The 19,940-nt window shown below is 50.1% G+C and overlaps 1 protein-coding gene across 1 annotated transcript; it reads left to right on the top strand.

Annotated features, from left to right (window-relative positions):
- The first annotated feature begins 391 nt into the window (after nt 1-391).
- Nucleotides 392-18,793, top strand: RAB8B (RAB8B, member RAS oncogene family). The gene is made up of 8 exons (XM_034409364.3): nt 392-643; nt 11,047-11,107; nt 11,671-11,731; nt 12,650-12,727; nt 13,302-13,391; nt 13,750-13,815; nt 14,536-14,586; nt 16,038-18,793. Exons 1-8 carry the CDS (start codon nt 520-522, stop codon nt 16,128-16,130), a joined length of 624 nt encoding a protein of 207 aa, XP_034265255.2. The 5' UTR covers nt 392-519; the 3' UTR covers nt 16,131-18,793.
- Nucleotides 18,794-19,940: the final 1,147 nt, after the last annotated feature.

The raw sequence follows: 19,940 nt of genomic DNA on the forward strand, positions 1-19,940 counted from the left end.
TGAGCCCAAGCCAGAGCGGCCCGTGGTGGAGAAGGGCGGGCGGGGGTCCCTCTCCCCCCGCCCCCCGCCCCCCGCCCCGCTTCTGCTGGGAGGCTCCCTTCGCTCTGGCGTGGGCTCCAGCGGAGCTTCTCAGCGCCTGGGAGGGAGATGCCGGCCGGGGGATCCTGGGAGCTGAAGCGCACGTGCCTTGAAGCCCCCCGGAGTCCAGCAGGGCTTAGAGCCCGCGAGCGCCTCCCTTCGCTGCCAGAGCCTGCGGGGTCCCCGCGCTGCGCTCCGAGGCTTCCTTGCTAGGCGAGGATCGGGCAGTTGCGCAGCCCCCGCTCGCCCAGCGGCTAAGCCGTCCCTTCGGGCGCCCCGCCTCTCGGTCGTGGCGCATGCGCAGCGCGGGGCTGGGAGCCGCCTCGGACCACAACTCCCGTCATCCCGCGGGAGCCGCCGCGTCCCGGCCCCGCCCCGCCCCGCGCTGCGCCCGCCCCCCCGCCCCCCCCGCCCGCCCGTCAGTCGGCGGCGGCGGCGAAGATGGCGAAGACCTACGACTACCTCTTCAAGCTGCTGCTGATCGGCGACTCGGGCGTGGGCAAGACCTGCCTGCTCTTCCGCTTCAGCGAGGACGCCTTCAACACCACCTTCATCTCCACCATCGGTGAGGCGCCGCGGCGGGGGACCCCAACTCCCATGGCGCGCGGGCGGCGGGAAGCGGGGGCAGCGCGGCCCTCCCCCCCTCTCCCTGGCCTGGGAGCCTCCCCCGCCCAGCGGCCCCGCCCTCCCGCGGGGGTCCCTGCGCCCCACCCCCACCCCTCTGGCCGTGGGCGGCCCGTAGCCCCCCCCCGCTTCCCTCCCTCAGGGATGGCGGGGCTGCTGAAGGGCCCCCCCGCCGGCTCCCCCGGGCCCAAAGGGCGCCCGGAAAGGAGGGGCAGGTCGGGGGCTCCCGCCCGCCCCCGCCCCTCGCGTGGCCTCCCCGGAGAGAGCCCGGCTCTGGTGCCCGGAGGCTGCCCCTTTGCCCCCCCCCCCTTGGGCCCATCCTGGCCGCTCTGCCAAGGGAAAGAGGCCCCCGGGCGCCCTTCGTGGCCATGATCCCTCTTTGGGCTCCGGCGGGGGCTTCTTCCTTTCTGACAAGCCTCTTTGCCGGGAACGCCTTCCAGGAAATGGACCTGAGCCGGCCAGGGGTCCCTCCGGGTGGGCCTGGGAAGGGCCGCCGCCTCTTCTTTGGGGGGGGTTTAGGGGGATGATGGTGGCAAGGCGGCGGTGGGAGGGGGCACCCTCTGAGTCACAGTGGCCTTTCATCACATTCGGTTCCTAAAGCAACAGTTCTCAAAAAGCCATCATTTATTCATCTGTGAATGCAGCGCCATAACTCCCCCGGTGCCACCTTTGGTGCCGTGACACAGAGTCACAAAAGCTTAGAAAGAAATTATAACTACGCATTTTCGTGGCCAGGGGTAATGATTACTATATGTGATAAGAAACACCCTTGACGAATCTTTGAACTGCCTGTGTGACTTAGTTGCAATTTGTGCTGTTTACTCAAAGTAGAATTATTTTTTCTTCTTCTGCTATATAGCCAGTATTTATTGCTTGAGCTTTTTATATACAGATTTTATACCTTTGGTGCTCGGTTCTTGTTTTTACTTATTTCCAATCATTGTATTGAGCTGCTTAGCAGTAAAAAACATTGGCACCCTGTATCCCTTTTGCTGTGGTCTCAATTTATAGTTGGGGTGCCCACTTCAGGCCTGCAGAAGCTAAGACCCAAAGCATTGGGAAGTAACATTTGGCTTGGTTGATACACAAAAGCAGAGTCTTAGCAGAATCATTTAGCTTCACTGATCCAGAATTTGTTTTTTGGAGAAAAGGTGCAAGAGGTTCATTGTTTTGGTTCCAGGTTTACTTGAGCAATTTCAGTCCAGATAGTGAACAGTAGATGTACCCAACTGTGTTTGTCTTGAAAGGATAATGTAGCCAAAGCACCAACAGAGAAGAGTAAAAGGTCCAACTGACTGAGAAACTTCTGAAAGGGAACTTGATTGTTGTGCCAAGTAGTTCAGCTCCTCTATTGACTGGGTTCTCACGTTGCACTCACGGTCTGTGTTTTGACTTCGCCTGTAGCAGGAACACCGGGCTTCAGAGCAGAACCTTTCCCAGCCTTGCCTTGCTCGCTCTGAGCTACATCACCGGATTGACCCCAAAAGAAGGTGTTGCCTCGGGGGGGGGGGTCTTCTCAGCAGCCCCTTCAGGGAGGGAAGTCCCCAGCACGGCCGCTGCCATTTTTGCTTCCTCAGAGCATGGTGGCTTCCCAAAAAGGCTGGCCTGAACTTCCCATCCAAGATGGGAACAGAGAACAGTTGACTGGAGGAAAGGGTGTTCCTTTGGTTCTTGCTGAAATGTCACAGTGCTGAACGCTGAGTGTCCAGAAATTATCAGGAAATGAAAGGAGTTACAAGAAAAATTGCTCAGACTGGATGCTGAACGGCGTTAAGCAAGCATGAATTCTTTTAGTAACTAGTCTTGAGCAAATGACTTCATGTTCTCTGACATTTTGTGGGTTTTTTAGCTTCCCTGGCATATTGTTGTGCTAGGGATATAGATAGAATATCAGCATGTGAGCCTTCTAAACGTTGGGGCTGTTCCTGTGTGCCATGCGAGAAAATGTTAATTATTCAGCTCCTGTAAATGGGGTTCCTGTGTGGTGAAGCCTTGTGTTCTAGCCTTTCTTCCTGTTGAATTAAACGTGTCCCTCATGCCACCAGCGCTCTGCGTTCCTGTCTAAATTGTCTTTAACAAAATGCGTCCCAAATTGATCAGGGTTTTATTTTGTTTTTTTATTGGGGGGGGTTTGCATTGTCCAGATATATTTATTGTACTTGAAAATATCTCAGACTGGCAGGGGAATTCTGGGATTTGGAGTCCACAAGTCTTAAATTTTCCTGGTCTATCCCGGTCTAAAGTATTCCTTAGTCAACCTAGGTTACCGTGCAATTAAACTCTGAGAAGTTTCCTCAAAGTCGGGTTCTTCCTAGGGGATGTATATGTGATGTTGCATTTATTTTGGCTGAAAGAAGGGGAACCTTGAACAGAGACGGGACGTGCAGGAAAAGCCTATCATTCCTTCACAACTTCGCTAGAACCTTCTGATCCTCCTCCTGATGCAAAATCTATCGTTTGTTGCTGGGAGACATTTTGAGAGGCCTCGGCTGCTCTACCTTTAGGCGTGGTTTGGTTCTTGTTCTTCCTTTCAGGCTTCATTCTCCCACCCGCCTTGCCAACTTTGGTGGGCCAATGACCTGCAGATGTGCTGGACTACAGTTCCCATCCCCAGCCAGCATTCCATGAGTCCAGACCCTGATGCAGCTCTGCGCATTTAGTGGAAGGGCTGTTCTCTGCAGGCAGGATTTTACCGCTTCCTCCAGGGGAAACTCTTGCTCTTAAACTAATCTAAAAGGGAAGTGAAACTTGACAAGATGGCCTGCAGCTTGCTTCAGAAGCTGCTCGATCATTGCATCAACTTCTAAAAGTTGCTCTCGAGTTACCAGGCTCCCTCCCGACCTCCTGGCATAGATAGCGGGGCTGTTTGACGGCTGCAGCCACCCCACTCGGGCCCCGCCCACTTGATTGATTAATTGATTACTGGGCAATGTGTGTCCTGGGGAAGTTCAGAGAAGTTGGAAGCCTCCCTTCTCTCCGGGGAGCAACAAGCTCTTCTGTTGCTGGCAGCAGTGACCTGGCTTGCGTTGCGCACAGGGCTGGCTCCCTTGTGATCTGGGAGGGGTTCAGATTCAGTGCAGGAACTTGCTGACTAGGAAACAAATTTGTAATATTTACATTCTTATCCGAGATGAAATCTGGATTCAACACAGTGTCCGTAATGCTGCTTGTGTGCTCGGAGGGCTTTTTTCTCTTGGAAGTGGTGCGTCTGGATTTCATTTTCCCAATTTAATTCAAAGGAAGGTGAAGTAACATCAGCTTCTCAGCACTCTGGAGCAGCGGTTCTTAAGCTTTGGTGGCTGTAAGATATGGGGACTTCAACACCCAGGTTTTCCCAGCCAGCAAGGGATTCTGGGAGTTGAAGTCCACCCATTGTAAAGTTGCCAAGTTTGAAAAAAAACACTGTGAGGCCTTGCTTTAGAAACACAGTTTAATATTCTTTGTATGTGATTTAAATATAACAGCACTGAACCCTTTAGTAGTGAATGAATATACTTATAACACAATTGTGAGTTACGGGAACAAAAATAGCTGTCCAATTTAATTTTGCATGAGGCCATGATCCCATTCAGGTAAATGCCAAGTTCTCAAGGCTGCACGTGGGTGGGAGACAGGATATACTGGCACTGGAGGAAGACAGCATCAAACCATTTCTGTAATTTTGCGAAGAGTATAAAGTGGACCTAACCAGGAAGGAACCCAAACTGCTCAATGGAATTTTAAATTCTTTTTTGTCTCAAATTTATGTTGCTGAAGAAAGTTGGAGTACCACCTTACCAGTGAGCGCGTAAAGAACACAGAGCATCTCATGTAATAGGATTGCTGTGATCATATTAAATGTTTTTCACTTGTAGCCATCGTCTGCATCAGATCTGTGGTTGCTGCTTCGTGGAATTTAGAAAGTGGAAAACTGGCATAACGGAAGCAACTCGGCTTTTTTGCATGTAGGAGTGTATTTGGGGGGATATCCTGTGCTTGAGTTCAAATACCTTCTGCAGAAAACAGCGGAAGGTAAAGCAAGTGGAGACTTGTCACCATGTTGTGGTGACTAGAAGCTTGGAAAATGTCCATACGGCTGGCCCTTCTAGATCAAATATCTCTAGAGTTTACACCCCTCCCTCCGGGCCACACTATCAGAAGTGCTTGTGGTGCCTGAAATATCAAAAAAATAGACTGTGGGGGGAGAGGGGGGAAGAGGAGGAGGATTTTTTTGCAGGTGCCTATCTTGGTTTTTCAGCCTCCGACGGCTTAACGTGTTTTAAGAGATGCTCATCCCTTTCCTAAGAGGAGCTTCCTGTTAGTGTATGGTGGGGGCGGGGATCAGAACGGTTCTGCTACTTTCCCCCAAATATGTGCCTTTTAATGAACCTCAGACAAAGTGCCCACCTGCCCTGGGCTTTCACATGCGAGGCCCGCCTGGCTTAGTCTGTGGCTTGCCTTGACGACTCTGCAGCAGGAGTCCTGGAGGATTGTTGGCCTTTTTTCCCTCCCCGCCTTCTGGCTCTGCTTTCAGGGTGAAGCCTCCCCCGTTTGACAGATGCCCGGTAGCTTCATCCCCTTTAATTGGCAGATGACGCTGCCTTTGATTCTGCGGGTCTCATTTGACTGAGACAAATGGCTTGTTTAAATACTCATTAACCTTTAAGAACATTAGGCCCCTGCGTTCAATTCCTAACATCTGCTGGGTGGAAATTACCGTGAGCGGCAAGGGAAGCGAGCATGTTCCAAAGAATAGGTGCAAAACGCCTGCTGTGCTTCAACCACTAGGTGCTGTTTTAGGGTTGTCTGGCATCTCTAACAATTATATTCTTGTTTGATCTTAAACTCAAATTCTGATCCGGTTTCTTGGCAGGAAACATCTTCGATTATCTATTATCTATTTGAACTGCTACTGTAGGCCCTCACGCACAAAGCAAAGCAGTTTTTAATCCTGCTTTTTGCCTAGAAGGTTTAAGTGCTTCAGGTAATCCGAGGTGGCCCCGCTTGAGATGCTCCAGCTGGTGAGCTGGGACTCTTACTTCAAGGAAGCCCTTGGCAAGGCAGAGCTGACTTTGGTTTGCGGAGCTGGGCATGGCCTCTTTTGGGAGTGACAAGGCAGGCTTTGAACGGGACACTTTTCATTGTTCAATGTTATCTGAATCGATGTTTAATGACTACTAATATGCCATTGTAAAACCACAAAATATAACTCCGTGTTCAACACTAAACTCACATGCCTCCACTGTGATCAACCTCTCGCTAGCCTTTCTCTATGCTGTTGTTAAATTTGGGCAGCTTAAGTGTATTGATATTTGCTCTGAACATAAAAATCATTGAGCCTCATCCTCTCGTTTCTGATGTGGTAGTAGACCAATTTAAATTAACCACATTTAGGTAATGACCAGAGCACAGAACGATTACCGTCTGAAGCAGATCCATTTGAACTTTCCTTTAGAGCCGTGGAGTCTTATGTCCAGAATTGTGCTGCAATAGGCATGCAAAATTCAGTGTGTTGATTTTACTAGGATATTCAGGTTCTCCGGTAGTAAAACATGAAGTTTTTTTTCCAGTCTACCTGTTAAAATAAAGAATGGGGTTTGCCTTTTTTTTTTTTTTTGCCCTGCTATTGTTTGTCTTGAATGAGATTTGAGAGCTGTTTGGGAGATAACAGATGAACCAACTGATCTTATTCTGACTCAAAGGCTGGAGGTGGGGGTGGGGGTGGGGGTGGGGGGGCTGCTGATCCTCCAGATAGAAAGGATGGGTCTGACTTGCTTTTAGCATTTGACCTGGAGCCCCCTCTAAAGGGGAGAAGAATGCTCCATAGATGCCAAACACAACGGCTGCATCTCTTAAAGGGAAAACTCCTTCTCTCTGAGCAGGGAAATCGGCCGGCCCTACGAACTTCCTCTGCCTGCATTCCACCCTGCTGAAGTCAGAGTGGAATCCTGAGGCATCTTGATGGAAAGTTACTTGCATGCCTACATTTCTCTCTGAACAATCTTCCAGCTGTTGTGAGGTCTCTGCTGGACTGGGAGAGTGGCATCAACAATTGCGGGGCTGATAGTTTGAAGCATCCTTCCTAAAGGAGTCTTGCAGGGCAATGGAGAACCTGTCGGTTCCTTCAATTGGACAGCGCTCCCGGGGAAGTGTCGTTTCTGGATGTGGTTCCGGGGAATGTTTGCCCATCTTTAGGAATTTGTCTGCAGTGCTGCTGATGTGGATAGTGTGAAATACATGCCATGACTTCACCTGCGTATTAAGCAACATCAGATTACTTCTCTGCTCCTTTGGTCGAGGTTGACAAATTAGGGTGGACAAAGGGCACCAGATAATCCAATGCAATGCCAGGGCTTTGCCAGCTTATGTCATCTTAAAGGGCAGAGAGATCCTAAGCTCTAAGTAGGATCCCACTGCTTCCCTCGAGAAAAGTGATCCGATTCACCATGCTAGTGCATCTGTGGCTAGCAATTGGGCCGTTAAGGCATAATTGAGAAGTGAAATTCTGAGTCTTTGTTCCACAAAGATGGTCCCTCTGGAGTGTATATTTCAGGCTAAAGTTTCTGTGGTCCAGTTTAAAGAAAACGCCGGGTTTTGGAGTGCCTTGACCACAGGGGGAGGGTCTGTACAGTAAAGCAGCACTGCTTGAACCCAGCTCATACATTGGACTGGTTTTGACGGCTACCTATAAACTACAGATGGTTCAAAAATACCTCACTGGAGCAACACCTCTTCTATGGGAGCTGCATTGGCTACCAGAGTTATTAATTACTGGGGTTAATAGGAGTGTAAGGATACAAGAATAGAACATCTGTGCCTATTTTTCCCACCCTTTGTCTGCAGCAGGATTAATTATGCTTTACTAAGTTTAAAGAGTTCTTTATTTTCCATTCTTCCATGTTCAGGAATTTGTGGTTGAGAGCCCAGTAAACAGATTATTTGCAACTTTGGATCATGATGAGACTCGGACAGAGCCCAGCCGAGGGTCCTTTTCTAGGTTGTTACCCAATTGCCTGAAGCCGTGAAGACGGTCCCAGAGCCAGGGAGCTAATGACCTCATACTACCCAGGAGAGCAGAATAAACCTCCGTGTGATGTTCGTGTCTGTGGAATAAGAGGAAATGTGGAAATGTGGCAGGCCGGATGGTCGTGTGTATAGCAACAGGGATGCGTGCTGTGTTTCAGACTCCATGTGCTGGGCTACCTATCTGGTCGGAGCCTCTAGGGTGCTGCGCTGGGTGTTCCCTTAGGGTTGATCTCTATAACAAGCCCAGTTACTATCACCCAGGCCCTTTTTATATTTGGGAATGTCAAAGTTTTGCTCCCCCAGCAAACTCCAAAAAGGGCAAATCTACAACTGGTTGCAGTGGTCCCTGGTCACGTGACCCCCCACTCATGATGTTTTTTGCCGGTTTCTGACAAAAATGCCCATTCAGATGACTTGGCTTGCTTAAAAACCGCCACGTTCACTTAATGAAAAAGGCCACAAAAATTGCTTCTGGTCACATGGGTACCTCAATTAATGACCGCAGTGACCTATGACTGTAATTCCCAGCTCAATTAAGGTTGTAACTCCAAGGCTACCTGGATAAGAAAGAGGCTACCTGATCCTTGCCATGGATGTATTGAAATGGAAGGTGTCTTCTAGGGTTGGGCTTGGTGTATTTATGCTACTCTGTATTTTTGCCCCCCAAAGACCTGTGTGTGAATGCAACAACTGGTAGGCACAGCAGGGCATGACAAACAATATCTGGAAAGGCAATGAAACCATCCTTTCTGTGGCATTTAGCATATTTGAAGCTTTTCAAAACGTAATTGAATCCAGCAAGTCATCCTTCGTCAGATGCCGATCACGCCACTCTGTGTGTTGGCGGCTGCACCTCACAAAATCTTGCCTCTTGTCACAAAGCCACAGACGGAGGCTCCTCTTCTCCTGTCACGTCAGCCACAGTCCCATTGGGCGTTTTGTCGGTTGATTGGCGTGGCTTTCAGAAGAGGCCAGCCAGATTGAAATCCTGCATCCCTTCCAGGACCTTTGCTGTGTCCTAGTCTGTTAAATTGCCTTTAAAAAAAGCTGTATTTTTTTATTACCAGCTTGTTGATGGGCAGACTGGGAATTGAAAGTCTGTTGTTTGCAGTGAAGGCCTAAGCCAGAGATGGTCAACTATGGCGACTGTAACCTGTGGAGGTCAACTCCCAGAATTCTGAATCAGCATGGCTAGCTCAGGAATTCTGGGAGTTGAAGTCCACAGGTCCTAAAGTTGCCATAATTGCCCACCAAGGCCATAAGCGGAAAACTGTGAGTGGGAAAAGTGGACTTTCAGATCCAGCCAGAACAAGGACTCCCTTCCAAGCCTGGAACTGCTGCAAGGGGAGAGAAAGAGTGAAGGCAGCTTGGGAAGAATCGTGCTCTTCCTTGACCTGCATTCCTTCTATCAAAGCCTCTCTTTGTTCTTGTTGCAAATTCCTCTGTGTGGAATCTGTTCGGGTGAGCAGTGTTCCTTTTCAGTGCTGGGGAAAGTCCTGGCTCCCCCCCTCGCCCCCCCCCCCGTTAATCTTGAGCTCTTTTCCAAAAAGCAGCCCTCAAACCAGAGGTGGTGGTGTGGGGGTCCGGGAGAAGCCCACCCAGGTGGCTGCAGGTTGGGAGGAGACTCAAGGCAAGCCAACCCTTCCGTGCCCCCACAAACACAGGGAGTGTTATGCTCACGGCCGATAGCGGCAAGCCCCAGGCAGAGGCAATTGTGGCCTTTGGATGCAGGGTCATTGGGAACCCTAAAGCTGTAGACTTGGCCAGGAAGTTTAAACAATTTTGGAAGGAGGCAATGAAAGCACCTCCGTCTTATTGCTAAGAAAATTCATATTCTTGTCTACGTGGTCAGCAGACGTCAAGCTCCATTCTCAGAAAAGCTCATTCACTTTGCCCTAATTGCGAATGGACCTTCTGTTCTAGGAGAGCATCAGTCTTGCTTGCTTGAGAACAGGGTTGGCTGACACTCTCCGGGTGAGCCTCCAAGCAGGGCTGGAGCCCCTTTGGCAGTGCGATCAGCACCAGTCACTTAGCCTCCCCTCCTCCTTTCCGTGTCTTTTCTCGGCCTAATTCTGCCCTTTTTGCACAGGGCACGTGGGGATCCTGTTCCTTGGCACCTGGCGTGCCCGGCTGGGTCCGAGCTGGAGAGTTTATGTTTTGAATGCATGAGAGAGGACCGCCAACTGGGGGGGGCGCCTCTGCTGTGTTTCCGTAGAGTCTGCTGTTCTGAAAGGCTTAGAAGCCATAGAGAAAAATGAGTGGCCCTTTCGCTGCACATATATTCATTCCGATTCGTGTCTGTCCGTCAGATCCTTTGCAAGGCCATCAGAATTTGGAATTGCCCTGGGAGAGGTGACTAGCCAAGGTCTTAAGTTTGCATTCCCCTTAAAATCAGGCCGCCTTTTAGTGCAGTGTTTCTCAGCCTTGGCTTCAACTCCCAGAATTCCCCAACCAACCATGATGACTGGGGAATTCTGGGAGTTGAAGTCCTTCAGTCTTCAAGCTGCCAGCACTGGTCAACCTCTGTCCAGTGGCCCAACAAGGCATTCAGGCAGATGCTCCAATTTCGCCTCTCTGTGTGATTCTGCGTTTGCTTGCAGAAGGAAACAGTCAAGCTGCTGAAAGGCTCCGAATTTCAGCTCTGCTCTAAGTTGGGCTCGTTTCTCCCCCCCAACCAACGTGTGTCTTGCAACCTGCTCCTCCGGAAGCGGCAGCCAGTCAGCAGGCCTCTCCTGCTGATGGATGCAGCGGCGCACCACTTCCTGTTGCTGAAGGGAGGAAGCGCCAGTGGGTGGCTCACAACAGCCCCTTGCAGAGAGCTGCAAGCTTTAGTAAGACTTTCCATTGTCACCCTGAACGAAGAAGAAGAAAGAAAACTCCACCAGGCCCCACGCTGGAATCAATTCACTGGGCTAGGGAGATATTTAAACCAGCTGAGCTCTGGGGAATCGTCCAAAATTCCTTTTGTAGCTACAAAAGTATACATTTCTCATCCCTGTGAGTGGACAACAACGTCTTTGTGGGTACAGCTGCATCTCTGCTTAAAAGAAAAAAATCCCATTTGCAAAAAAGCAGGAATGTTAGGCAAGGTGGAACTGTGGTTTAATTTGAGTTCTTTATAGCCCCAGCGGAACCGGGGTTACGATTAATTTAAATAGTGACTTTTGTTTTGAAACAGTTCATGCAGAATTCACTTAATAAAAGGGGCGGGGGGGGGGGAATTTGAGTGGGTTTGATTCCAAAGGTGCTTCGTTTGTTCTAAATTCTCGGATGCAGGAGAGTGTTGCAGCAAGACAGAACTTACGTCTAATGTAACTGCCCTCCTTTCTATTTTTTTAGGAATTGACTTTAAAATCAGAACAATAGAACTAGACGGGAAGAAAATCAAACTGCAAATATGGTAAGTGTATCAGAACGCAACTGGCTTGCAGATACAGGCGGGAGCTCCTGAAACGGAGGCCTTCCTTTCTGAAACTCCAACTGCAAAACTGTCTTTGAAGGCTTGACAGCTGGGGCAACGCTGGCAGGGTATCTGGGCTGGCATAATGAAGCCTCCTTGGGTGTGGCAGTCGTTTGGCCTTCTTGGCTGTTTTGGACTTTGTCCAAGATATCTGGATTTAAGGCGAGTTTTAACCAGCATTGAATGGAAATCAGAGGAAGCGAGGAGAAGGTGCATGAGCCTAACACTGGGGGTGGGGGGGGGGTTACAGGGTGGAAGCCAAGGGTTGGCCTGCAAGCTGCATTCTAGAGGCTGTTGGCTTGTCAGACCTTCAGGTGGAGCCGGCCTTCAGTCTGCAACTAGGCTGGGTTCCAAGTTCTGCTCAAACAGACTGTGGGTAGAGTTGTGTGCCGGGGTCCAGCTGAAAGTCCAGCGTTGTGATGGGTGTTTGGGAAAGGCATGAAGCCCTAATTTCCCCCTCTGCCCCTCCCCGCCTCGCTTTGACAGTGTATCTTGGTTTTCAGGGACACCGCAGGCCAGGAGAGATTCCGCACCATCACAACAGCCTATTACAGGGGGGCCATGGTGAGTGAGTGTTCTCAGGCTCGCCTTTGTGACAGGTTCACCTAAGCTCACCCCCCCGCAGCCCATTTTCCACGGCAGGCCAAGCACTTGTGGGCTTTCTCAGGAGGAGCAGAGTCTGGGGCCTTGCCTTTCTCAGGCCTTCTACTCCTTCCCCACCCCCTATAAAAAAAAAAAAGGCCAGTAAGGATGACGTCATTAAGCAAAGTAGAGGTTTCACAAGCAGCAGAGTTGGCAGGACGGGAACTGTGAGCGATCTGTGACTGCGGCACACTCGAAGTGCTTTGGCCCCTCACTGAGGTTGCTGGGTGACTTTCCCTCTGGCCAAATATGGGAAGTAGCAATGCGCACACAGCAAAAAGAGCCAGAAATGGTTGACGCAGAAGTGGGATCTTCAGAGGAGGCCATTAAAGTGGGTGGGTGGGTGGGTTGGTTCTGTGGGCCTGAATGTATTTGGGAGGGGGAAAGAGGCTCTTCTGCCTTCCTTCTCGAGCAGCCTGGCCTTCTCTTATTTCTGGAGAGCCGGGTGGATTTGGGGGGGAAGTCAGACCCGGAGCCATGGGCTGTGCCGATGGGCAGGGTAGACTCTGTGGAGGCTGGGGTGCCCAGGGCCTTTCCAGCTGCAGCTGAAGGAGCACCAGGCAAGAGGCTGGAGCACAGAGGAGGGGAAGCATTCTGGGGGGTTTGCCAGGGTCTCAGACTGAGCCCAAGAGGCCAAACTAGATCTTGGATGAAGAAGCTGCAACAGAAGGAAAGGAGGCGATGGCTGCATCTGAAGGCTTTTTAATTTGCAATGAACATCTCGTTTAAAAAGCACAGTTGACCCAGGAGGGATAGTTGAGGCCTGTTTTAATTGGCACAGAAAGACGTATTGTGGCCACTGCGGAATGATGATGGCTGCACTCTTTCTTTTCCCTCCAGGGGATAATGCTGGTTTATGATATCACCAATGAAAAGTCTTTTGACAATATTAAAAACTGGATCAGGAACATAGAAGAGGTAGGTATGCCTGGAAGGGGAAGAGACAGCAAACCCACCTGCCACGTGGGGGCATTCGCAGGGTCCCACGTAGAGAGGACGCAGAAGGGCCTGGGGAAGAAACTGATGGACTGTTTTTCCTCAGGGGAGACTAGCCGAGGACTCCCATCGCAGAGCTAGCTCTTCTGTGGCCCAAAGCTAAAACAAGGACAAAGGGGGACTCGGAGTTTGTGCCTGCAGCTTCTCCGCGCTTGAGCTTCCATTGTTCCATTTTTTCTCCTTGAGTCACGGCCCTCCAGATTTCCTCTCCTGTTGGCAGGAGTCCTGCTCAGTTTTGGGCCTGGGCCTCGCTGGTTTCCTCTGCTCCTCCAATTGCTGAAGCTTTGTTTACCCCTCGGTGCAGTCTGTGAGCAAAGCAGACTTTAAAAGGGTGGGCTTTGCAAAGCTCAGCCTCCAGGAAGACAATCTGGAGCAGAAAGTGGGCTCTGGGCTCTTTGGACAGACTCCCTCCCTCCCTCCCTCCCTCCCTCCCTCCCAGGGCTTTGAGCACCATAAGGCTGCTCTTCTTAACTCGGTTCCTCCTCCCTTCGCCCAGCACGCTTCTTCGGATGTGGAAAGGATGATCCTGGGCAACAAATCTGACATGAATGAGAAAAGGCAAGTTTCGAAGGAAAAAGGAGAAAAGGTAAATCTCGTGAAAACAGAGTTTCTGATATCGGAGCTGCCTTTTTCTTGGGAGGCAGGCTGGGGGAGGGGGAACAGTGGCAAAAAATCAGGAGCGTTTCGGCACCACTTTTTCCAACTACTAAATGTGATGAAAAGGCAGGAGCTTTTCATAAACTTCGTTGGAAAAGGGCTACCAGACAACAACAACAACAACACCCCCCGCCCGAATTTGTCTTCAGGGGTGGTTTGGCAGATAGGTTTCCTCATTCCCCAGCTAAAGAACGTAAGAGCTTCAGGTGTCAAAACGTGTATTCAAACTCACCATTTATGAAATTGCTGAATCTGACTGATTGCTTGTTGAAATCTTCATATTGCAGTTAGCAATTGACTATGGCATCAAATTTCTGGAAACCAGTGCAAAGTCCAGCATCAACGTGGAAGAGGTAAGCATTACGTAGGTGCCAGCAGGGGTCGGACCTGCCACCATGAAGCTGATGTCTCGAGGGGGGGAGCGGGAAACCACCCACCCACCCACCCACCCACCCCCGCTTTCCGCCTCCCGAGCTTTTCAAGATGTCCTTGCTGCTGCTTGTTTGTGGACTGGAAAGTCTGTTCAGCCCCTCTTGGCCTCTTCAGTGAAAAGGGGACGGTGGGGGGACGAGAGCCAGCCCATCTTTGTCGCAGTCACCTGGCAGCTTCCTGAGTCTCATCAAGGGCTGGCACAAAGGGGACCGGAGCCCCCTCAAGGGAGGGGCTCTCTCAGGTTTTGCTTTGCCCTTCCATGGCAGAGAGCAGATCTCTCAACTCTTCTGGGGGGCAAGGCTGATGCCCACTGGGGTAATTGTACAAGTCCTCCTGGACCCGCCTTAGCAACCCCCTCCATGGGTAAATCTTTGCCACCCCTATCTGGGAAGGGTGGGGTGCCAGCATGGGTATTTGGCGAGAAAGAGGATTGGATTCTGGATTGGAATTCATAGCCCAAAATTTGAGAAAGGCACCTGAAGCATAATAGTTGCCTTCCCCTAAAGGACTTCATTCTCCACTCCGAAGTAATTGTCTGAAGTCCACTGGAGTTGGGCAGCCTGTTGGTTTAAATTTAATAAACAATTTAATAAATTATTTGGATCGCATAGATCTCATCAGATCTTTTCTCTTCCTTCCAGGCTTTCTTCACCCTTGCACGGGACATTATGACAAAGCTCAACAAAAAAATGGTTGGTTTCTCTTGGTACTAACCTATCCTGATTCGCGTGGTTTCTGCCCTTTGCTAGTCTAAGCAGCTCAAAGGTGGCTTCACAGCCAGCCGAAATTTTCCCTAAAGGGGCAGCTTCTGCCCATCAGTGCTGGGGAGGGACTGAATTGAATGGGCCAATCACAGCCTTAATGAGCCCCTCCCCTCCCGCTGCCTAGTAAGAAAAGAGAACCCGAGTGTAAAGCACCCACCCACCCAGGGTGCAGTCCAGCCACAAGCAAAATTAACAAGCAAAAACTAACAACAGTTGGCAAGGCAAAGGTTTGTTTGATCAATGATCAGGACAATAAAAAGTCAGACCGCAAAATGACATTACAGTAATAAAGCATAATAAACAAGTTTTTCAAACGACATAAAATTCTAATGGGAGTTAAAATTATACAAAAGCAATAAAATCAGTGGACACTATGATATATTTACATTACAGTAAAGAAACCCCATTTTCCTCTATTACTTATCTGTAAACTATAAACGTGATATCCCAGCTGTCAAACGACCCATCATCCCCACCGTCTAACTTCATCCCCTTTCAGCATCTGCATCCGCTTTATTTATTCAATGGGTATAATTGAAACACTTTGCAGGTGTATCTGAGGGAGGTCAGACAGTCCCCGGAGGCAGCCAAGGACTGCCAGCTGGGGAATCCGAACTCGGGGCTAGGCCAGCAAGCCTTTGGAGGAGCTTTGACAGGAGGCCTGGCTTGACTCTTAGCGGCCATTAGTGGCTCTTCTAATCTGCCTGGGAAAATCTTGGCTTTCCTTCCTGTTTGCCCAGAACATAGTTTAGGTTTTGAAGGTGAGGATCAGGTCGAAGCTCTTGCACAGCCCCTCGATGAGATCTCCTGCGCGACCCTTCTTGAAACGCGGCAAATAGCAACAAGCCTGGCCGCGCGAGCCTGAAAAAGGGTTGCCGGGCTCTGCCTTCCTCCTTCCGTTTCAAACCAAGGATTGGGTCCTTTTGATTTTCCCAAATGTCCTGGACTGACTGGTGAACAAACACAAACTTTTTTGCTTGCTCTGTTGAATTAAAGCGTGTAATTTTTTTTCCTGCCAGATAATCCCAAAGGCCCCGTCCAGAATCCATGTGCAGGAAGCATAATTAAGTGGGACTTCCTCCTGCCCGATTGAGACTTACATAAGCATTTTCCATGCCTGTTTTCGTCACAGTGCCGCCTAGTGTGTGCTTCAGCGCTTTCTGAGCCCCTGACATTTTTCACAATTGCATTTGACTTATCCTTCACCCCCGTTTCAAAAGAAAAAGGGGAAAGTTATAGAGTAAAAAAAACCCTCACCCGGCAGAGTTTAAAAAGAAACCTACAAATAATCTCTTGAATTCCCAGTGCTCTCTAAAACAGACGCTCCCCTTCCCTGTTGGTAACCCTGCCCTCGTTTTTGTTCTTGCCTCTCTCCCTAGAACGACAACATTTCGGCAGGTGCGAGCGGGCCCGTGAAGATCACAGAGAACCGGTCGAAGAAGAGCAGCTTCTTTCGATGCTTGCTGCTTTGATGAACTTCTCATAAGAGACTGCAGCATACCTAGAACAAAAAAAATACCTTTTCCTGCTTCTCTGAAAGCACAGGCTCCCCCAGCCTCAGAGCTGTTACCGCCCGGCTGCTGCTGAGGGCTCTGCTTGGACCTAGAACGGGCTAAACCGAGAGAATGGATGGGGCTCCCTCTCCGTTGGCCGCCATCGCCAGCCTCCCCACTCCGAGACATGGAAGCTGTGAAGTTGAGAGACTCCCACCTGCCGGAGCTCCGTTTCCTTCCTTCCTTCCTTCCTTCCTTTTTTCTTTCATTCTTTCTTTCACTGCCTGCTTCAAAAACTGCTGAGTATTTTCTTTGCACATCTCTGTTAGTCCTTGGTTGACAGTTAGGGCCGGGCCGTTAGAGGCACAGGGTAGTGGGTTGGTGGACTGGTCTTCTTGCAGGCTTGGTCCGTTCCTTTTTTTCCTTTTCAGGGACCACAAACCTCTTTGTTTGTCAAGGGACAGCTGGGGCCTCTAGGGCTGGGCTGGGGGGGCTCTGCTATCTGAGACAGCAGCCCACCCGCCTGCCCTCCTTTGTGTGCAGATTGTTAACCTGCAGTCCAGAAGGGAGGCTGGCTGGAAGACCCCCGGGCTCCGTGGCCTTGGAAGGGGAACTGCTACTGGTGGAAAACGGGGGCACACATAGGGCGGGCACATGTTCTGAATCTTTTTCCCCCTGGGATGCCAATAAACAATGCCATCATAATGTAGGCGTGGAAAACCCAAACCACTTAAAAGCTCCTGTGGGGCTCGGATGGTTTAACAAAAGACACAACCCTGTGTAGGTCAAGCTGAGTTTGCTTGTCTGACGGCAGCATGTCCCCTTTCTGGGTCCTGAATGTCCCCCTCGCCCTTCACTCCATTCCCCTCGTTCCTTAATCTGGCTCTGCTAAGGCTTGGGGTCTGTTTCTTGGGGCATCCGGTTGAACCCAGGACCCGGGTTTCCACCCTTCATTAAGGCGGGAGAGCAACCTGGGCCCCGGTCAGAAGGAAGCGAGGACTCACTGAGGAACTTTTCTTGGGTCTCCAAGACCCCCATCTGTGAATCAGCCATCACTGAAGCTGAGCTGCCTTTTCCTTTCCAGGCAACCGGCCGCCTCTACACGGGTGCTTTACTTTTATTGACGTGCCAAACCAACACTCTGCGCGGGGAGACTCCTGGCTTCACCGCCTGCCTCCCCTGGGAAGCGCCGCCTTCCCGCCAGTCCACTCTCTTCACCTGACAGTATTTCACTCCTGAGTCTTATTCGGGGACACCTGGCGCAGGTGAGCCATCTTGGCAGGTCGTGCCATCTTCAGCTTCGCCGCCGGGCCCTTCAGCAACGGCTGCAATGCCCTTGCGTGATTCAGCACATGGGCAGAGTTGGCCTCATCCCCACTTCAACCCAAGGGGTGCAAAGTGCTTTCTTTGAGGGGGGGGCTGCACCCACAGGGCATGCCCCCCCAAGTCCCTCCTGATTGTAGACCCCTTCGGCACTGTCGTGAAACCCAGACAGTCGTGCCCGTTGCGTCTTTCCTTCCCTCGGCTTTTCTCTTGGTCTCCTTTTCTTCCATATCTCGGGTTCTGCCAACCAACGCTTTGTCTCTGAGAAGGTTCCCTCGGGAGAGCCTGCAACTAGTCGAAATGTTATAAAGTGCTTTTTGAAGCAGCAGCATATTGGGGCATCTACTCTGTTTTATTAAAAAAAAATGCTATTTTCTTACTTCTAGCTGTGCTACAGTGTACATAATTTGAGTAAGACCATAGGAAATCCACTTTAAGCTTGGTGTTGTAAAGTTAACACACGATTAACTTACCTTTATAATGTTAAAAGTTTAGGTTTTGTTCCTGTCGGTTGTTTAACGACAGAATTATTTCTTCCCTGCTGGAATTTTTTTTTTAAGAGGCCATCCCCTGAAAACAGCCTTAGTCTTCAGGAACAAGGATGGCCTCTGCAGCCACAGGACGGCCAGGGCGCCTGCTGAGTTTTCTTCCCCGTGGCTTCATGGTAGGGAAGGCTTGTGGAGAGAGACCTGTTGCCTCTTGCCCTTCTCCAGTCTGGGTGCTCCAGATGTGCTGGGCTGCTCTTCCCATCACTCAAGGTTGGCTGCAGCAAAGCACATCTGATGGGTGGCCAGTTGGAAAAAGGCCATGGAGTAGAGTGACCGGTTGCAAAGGCTCTGACCAGGCGGTCAACAATGGCGTTGGGGTCAGTCTCCTCTCCTTCGCTTGAGCAGAGCAGGGGCCCTCAGAAGTCAAACCTCCTTAGTTTTGAGCACTGAAGCCCACCCCGGAGTGGCTCCCTGCCTGTTGGGCTGGGGCCTGGACTTCTGGCCCGTCTTTGAGGGGAGGGAGGCCCTTCGACCTTGCTCCCCGTAAGATCCAAATATGACTTTCCCTCACCCTGTTCCTGGGGAGAGCAGGCAGCCTGTCCTTTCATTGCCCCCTTCTTCTCCCCCATTTTAAGGGTTTTTAAGTATTACCTGCCCGGTTCCACCTTCAGGCTCCTGTGCTGCATGTGAGATCAGAAAAAGAAACTTCTGTATAGTACTTGTATAATACTTGCCAGCTTTTTTTTAATAAATGGGGTATGTACATGTACCAAGTGCTTTCACCATGTCTTCTTTTCAGATGTGAAAGAATAAAATCCATTACGATGGGTAGCCGCCTTGGTATGTTGCAATGTGTCTCTCACTCATTTGGTTAGCAGTATGCAAGGCTTTTCACTGCAATTAAAATGGACAAAGGATTTGGTAATTAGAGAAACGCTGAAATGGGAAATGTCGTAAGGTCAATTATACTGTAATAGATCTTTGCATTGGTATTGCCGTATTCTAACATTACCGTTTAATTTTTTTTTTAGTCAAAATAAATTACATTCTAGAAATAAATCACAATTAGAAGGAAAGTTGCATAGCTTCTGGAAAATGTGAGTGCATTCCTGTGGCCTTACAGGTGATCTTATGTGCAAATGAAATTTAATGCAATATTCTAAATTTGTATGATCCCAAAACAGACTTAATTTTTACCTAGTTATTCTACCATGTGAAACATATTGTGTCCAAAGGCCTAACTCCTTTATTTCTTGAAATCTCCCTCGAAGAGGGGAAGAAAGGCTGGGATGAGGGCGCCCAGAATCACTCCATGAAGGTCCATGGATGAGGATGGACCAGAATGGCTTCTCTGCAGCCCTGGTCCCTTCTCTTGACCAACATCACATTAGGCTCTTTGAAACCAAAGCCCAGAACATCTGGATAGCACCACGTGGCCTGTGGCATTCTTCCAGGGCTTTGCCTTGTGTGGGACCTCCTGCGGGTCTTGGGTGTACGTGGGGCAGGAGGGGGGGGGCTGAGGAATTCGGGGAGTTGCAGTCCCAGGAGGTTTACAAGGCTACTGGATGGACAGACTGACCGTCCTCTGGTGCCCACCAGGGGGCAGCAGAGCACTGATCCAGGCCATTCAGCTGATTTGGGACTAGTCTACAGTCCAGGCACTCTGCTAAGTCATGGTGAGGTTCCCTCCCTTTAAATCATAATGTGGTTAGTTTGTGGTTCAGGATGATGATGAGACTTTACTGTTGTGGCTTTGTAAGCCATGGATGAGCTCAACATTCTATAAGCCGTGATCCTTGGGTCTTCACTGCTGGCACTGGCAGGTAGGTGGGATAAACTGTCTTGCGGGAGTGTGTGTCAATGATGTGTATCACATGTACTGATTGTTATTTCTGCACAAAATCAGCTTTGCTTTTGTTTTGCTTGGCTTTTGAAAAGGATGAATTTCCTCAAAAGGGGAGTCCTTCCTTCCTAGTGG

Source organism: Pantherophis guttatus, chromosome 13, assembly GCF_059756535.1.
Source record: "Pantherophis guttatus breed Tessera chromosome 13, ASM5975653v1, whole genome shotgun sequence".
Taxonomy (NCBI): Eukaryota; Metazoa; Chordata; class Lepidosauria; order Squamata; family Colubridae; genus Pantherophis; species Pantherophis guttatus.

Coding starts and splice junctions, on each gene's coding strand:
- RAB8B (XM_034409364.3), top strand. CDS start 520: ATGGCGAAGACCTACGACTACCTCTTCAAGCTGCTGCTGATCGGCGAC. Junction 11,732..12,649: donor CCTATTACAGGGGGGCCATG/GTGAGTGAGTGT, acceptor TTTTCCCTCCAG/GGGATAATGCTGGTTTATGA. Junction 13,816..14,535: donor CCAGCATCAACGTGGAAGAG/GTAAGCATTACG, acceptor TCTTCCTTCCAG/GCTTTCTTCACCCTTGCACG.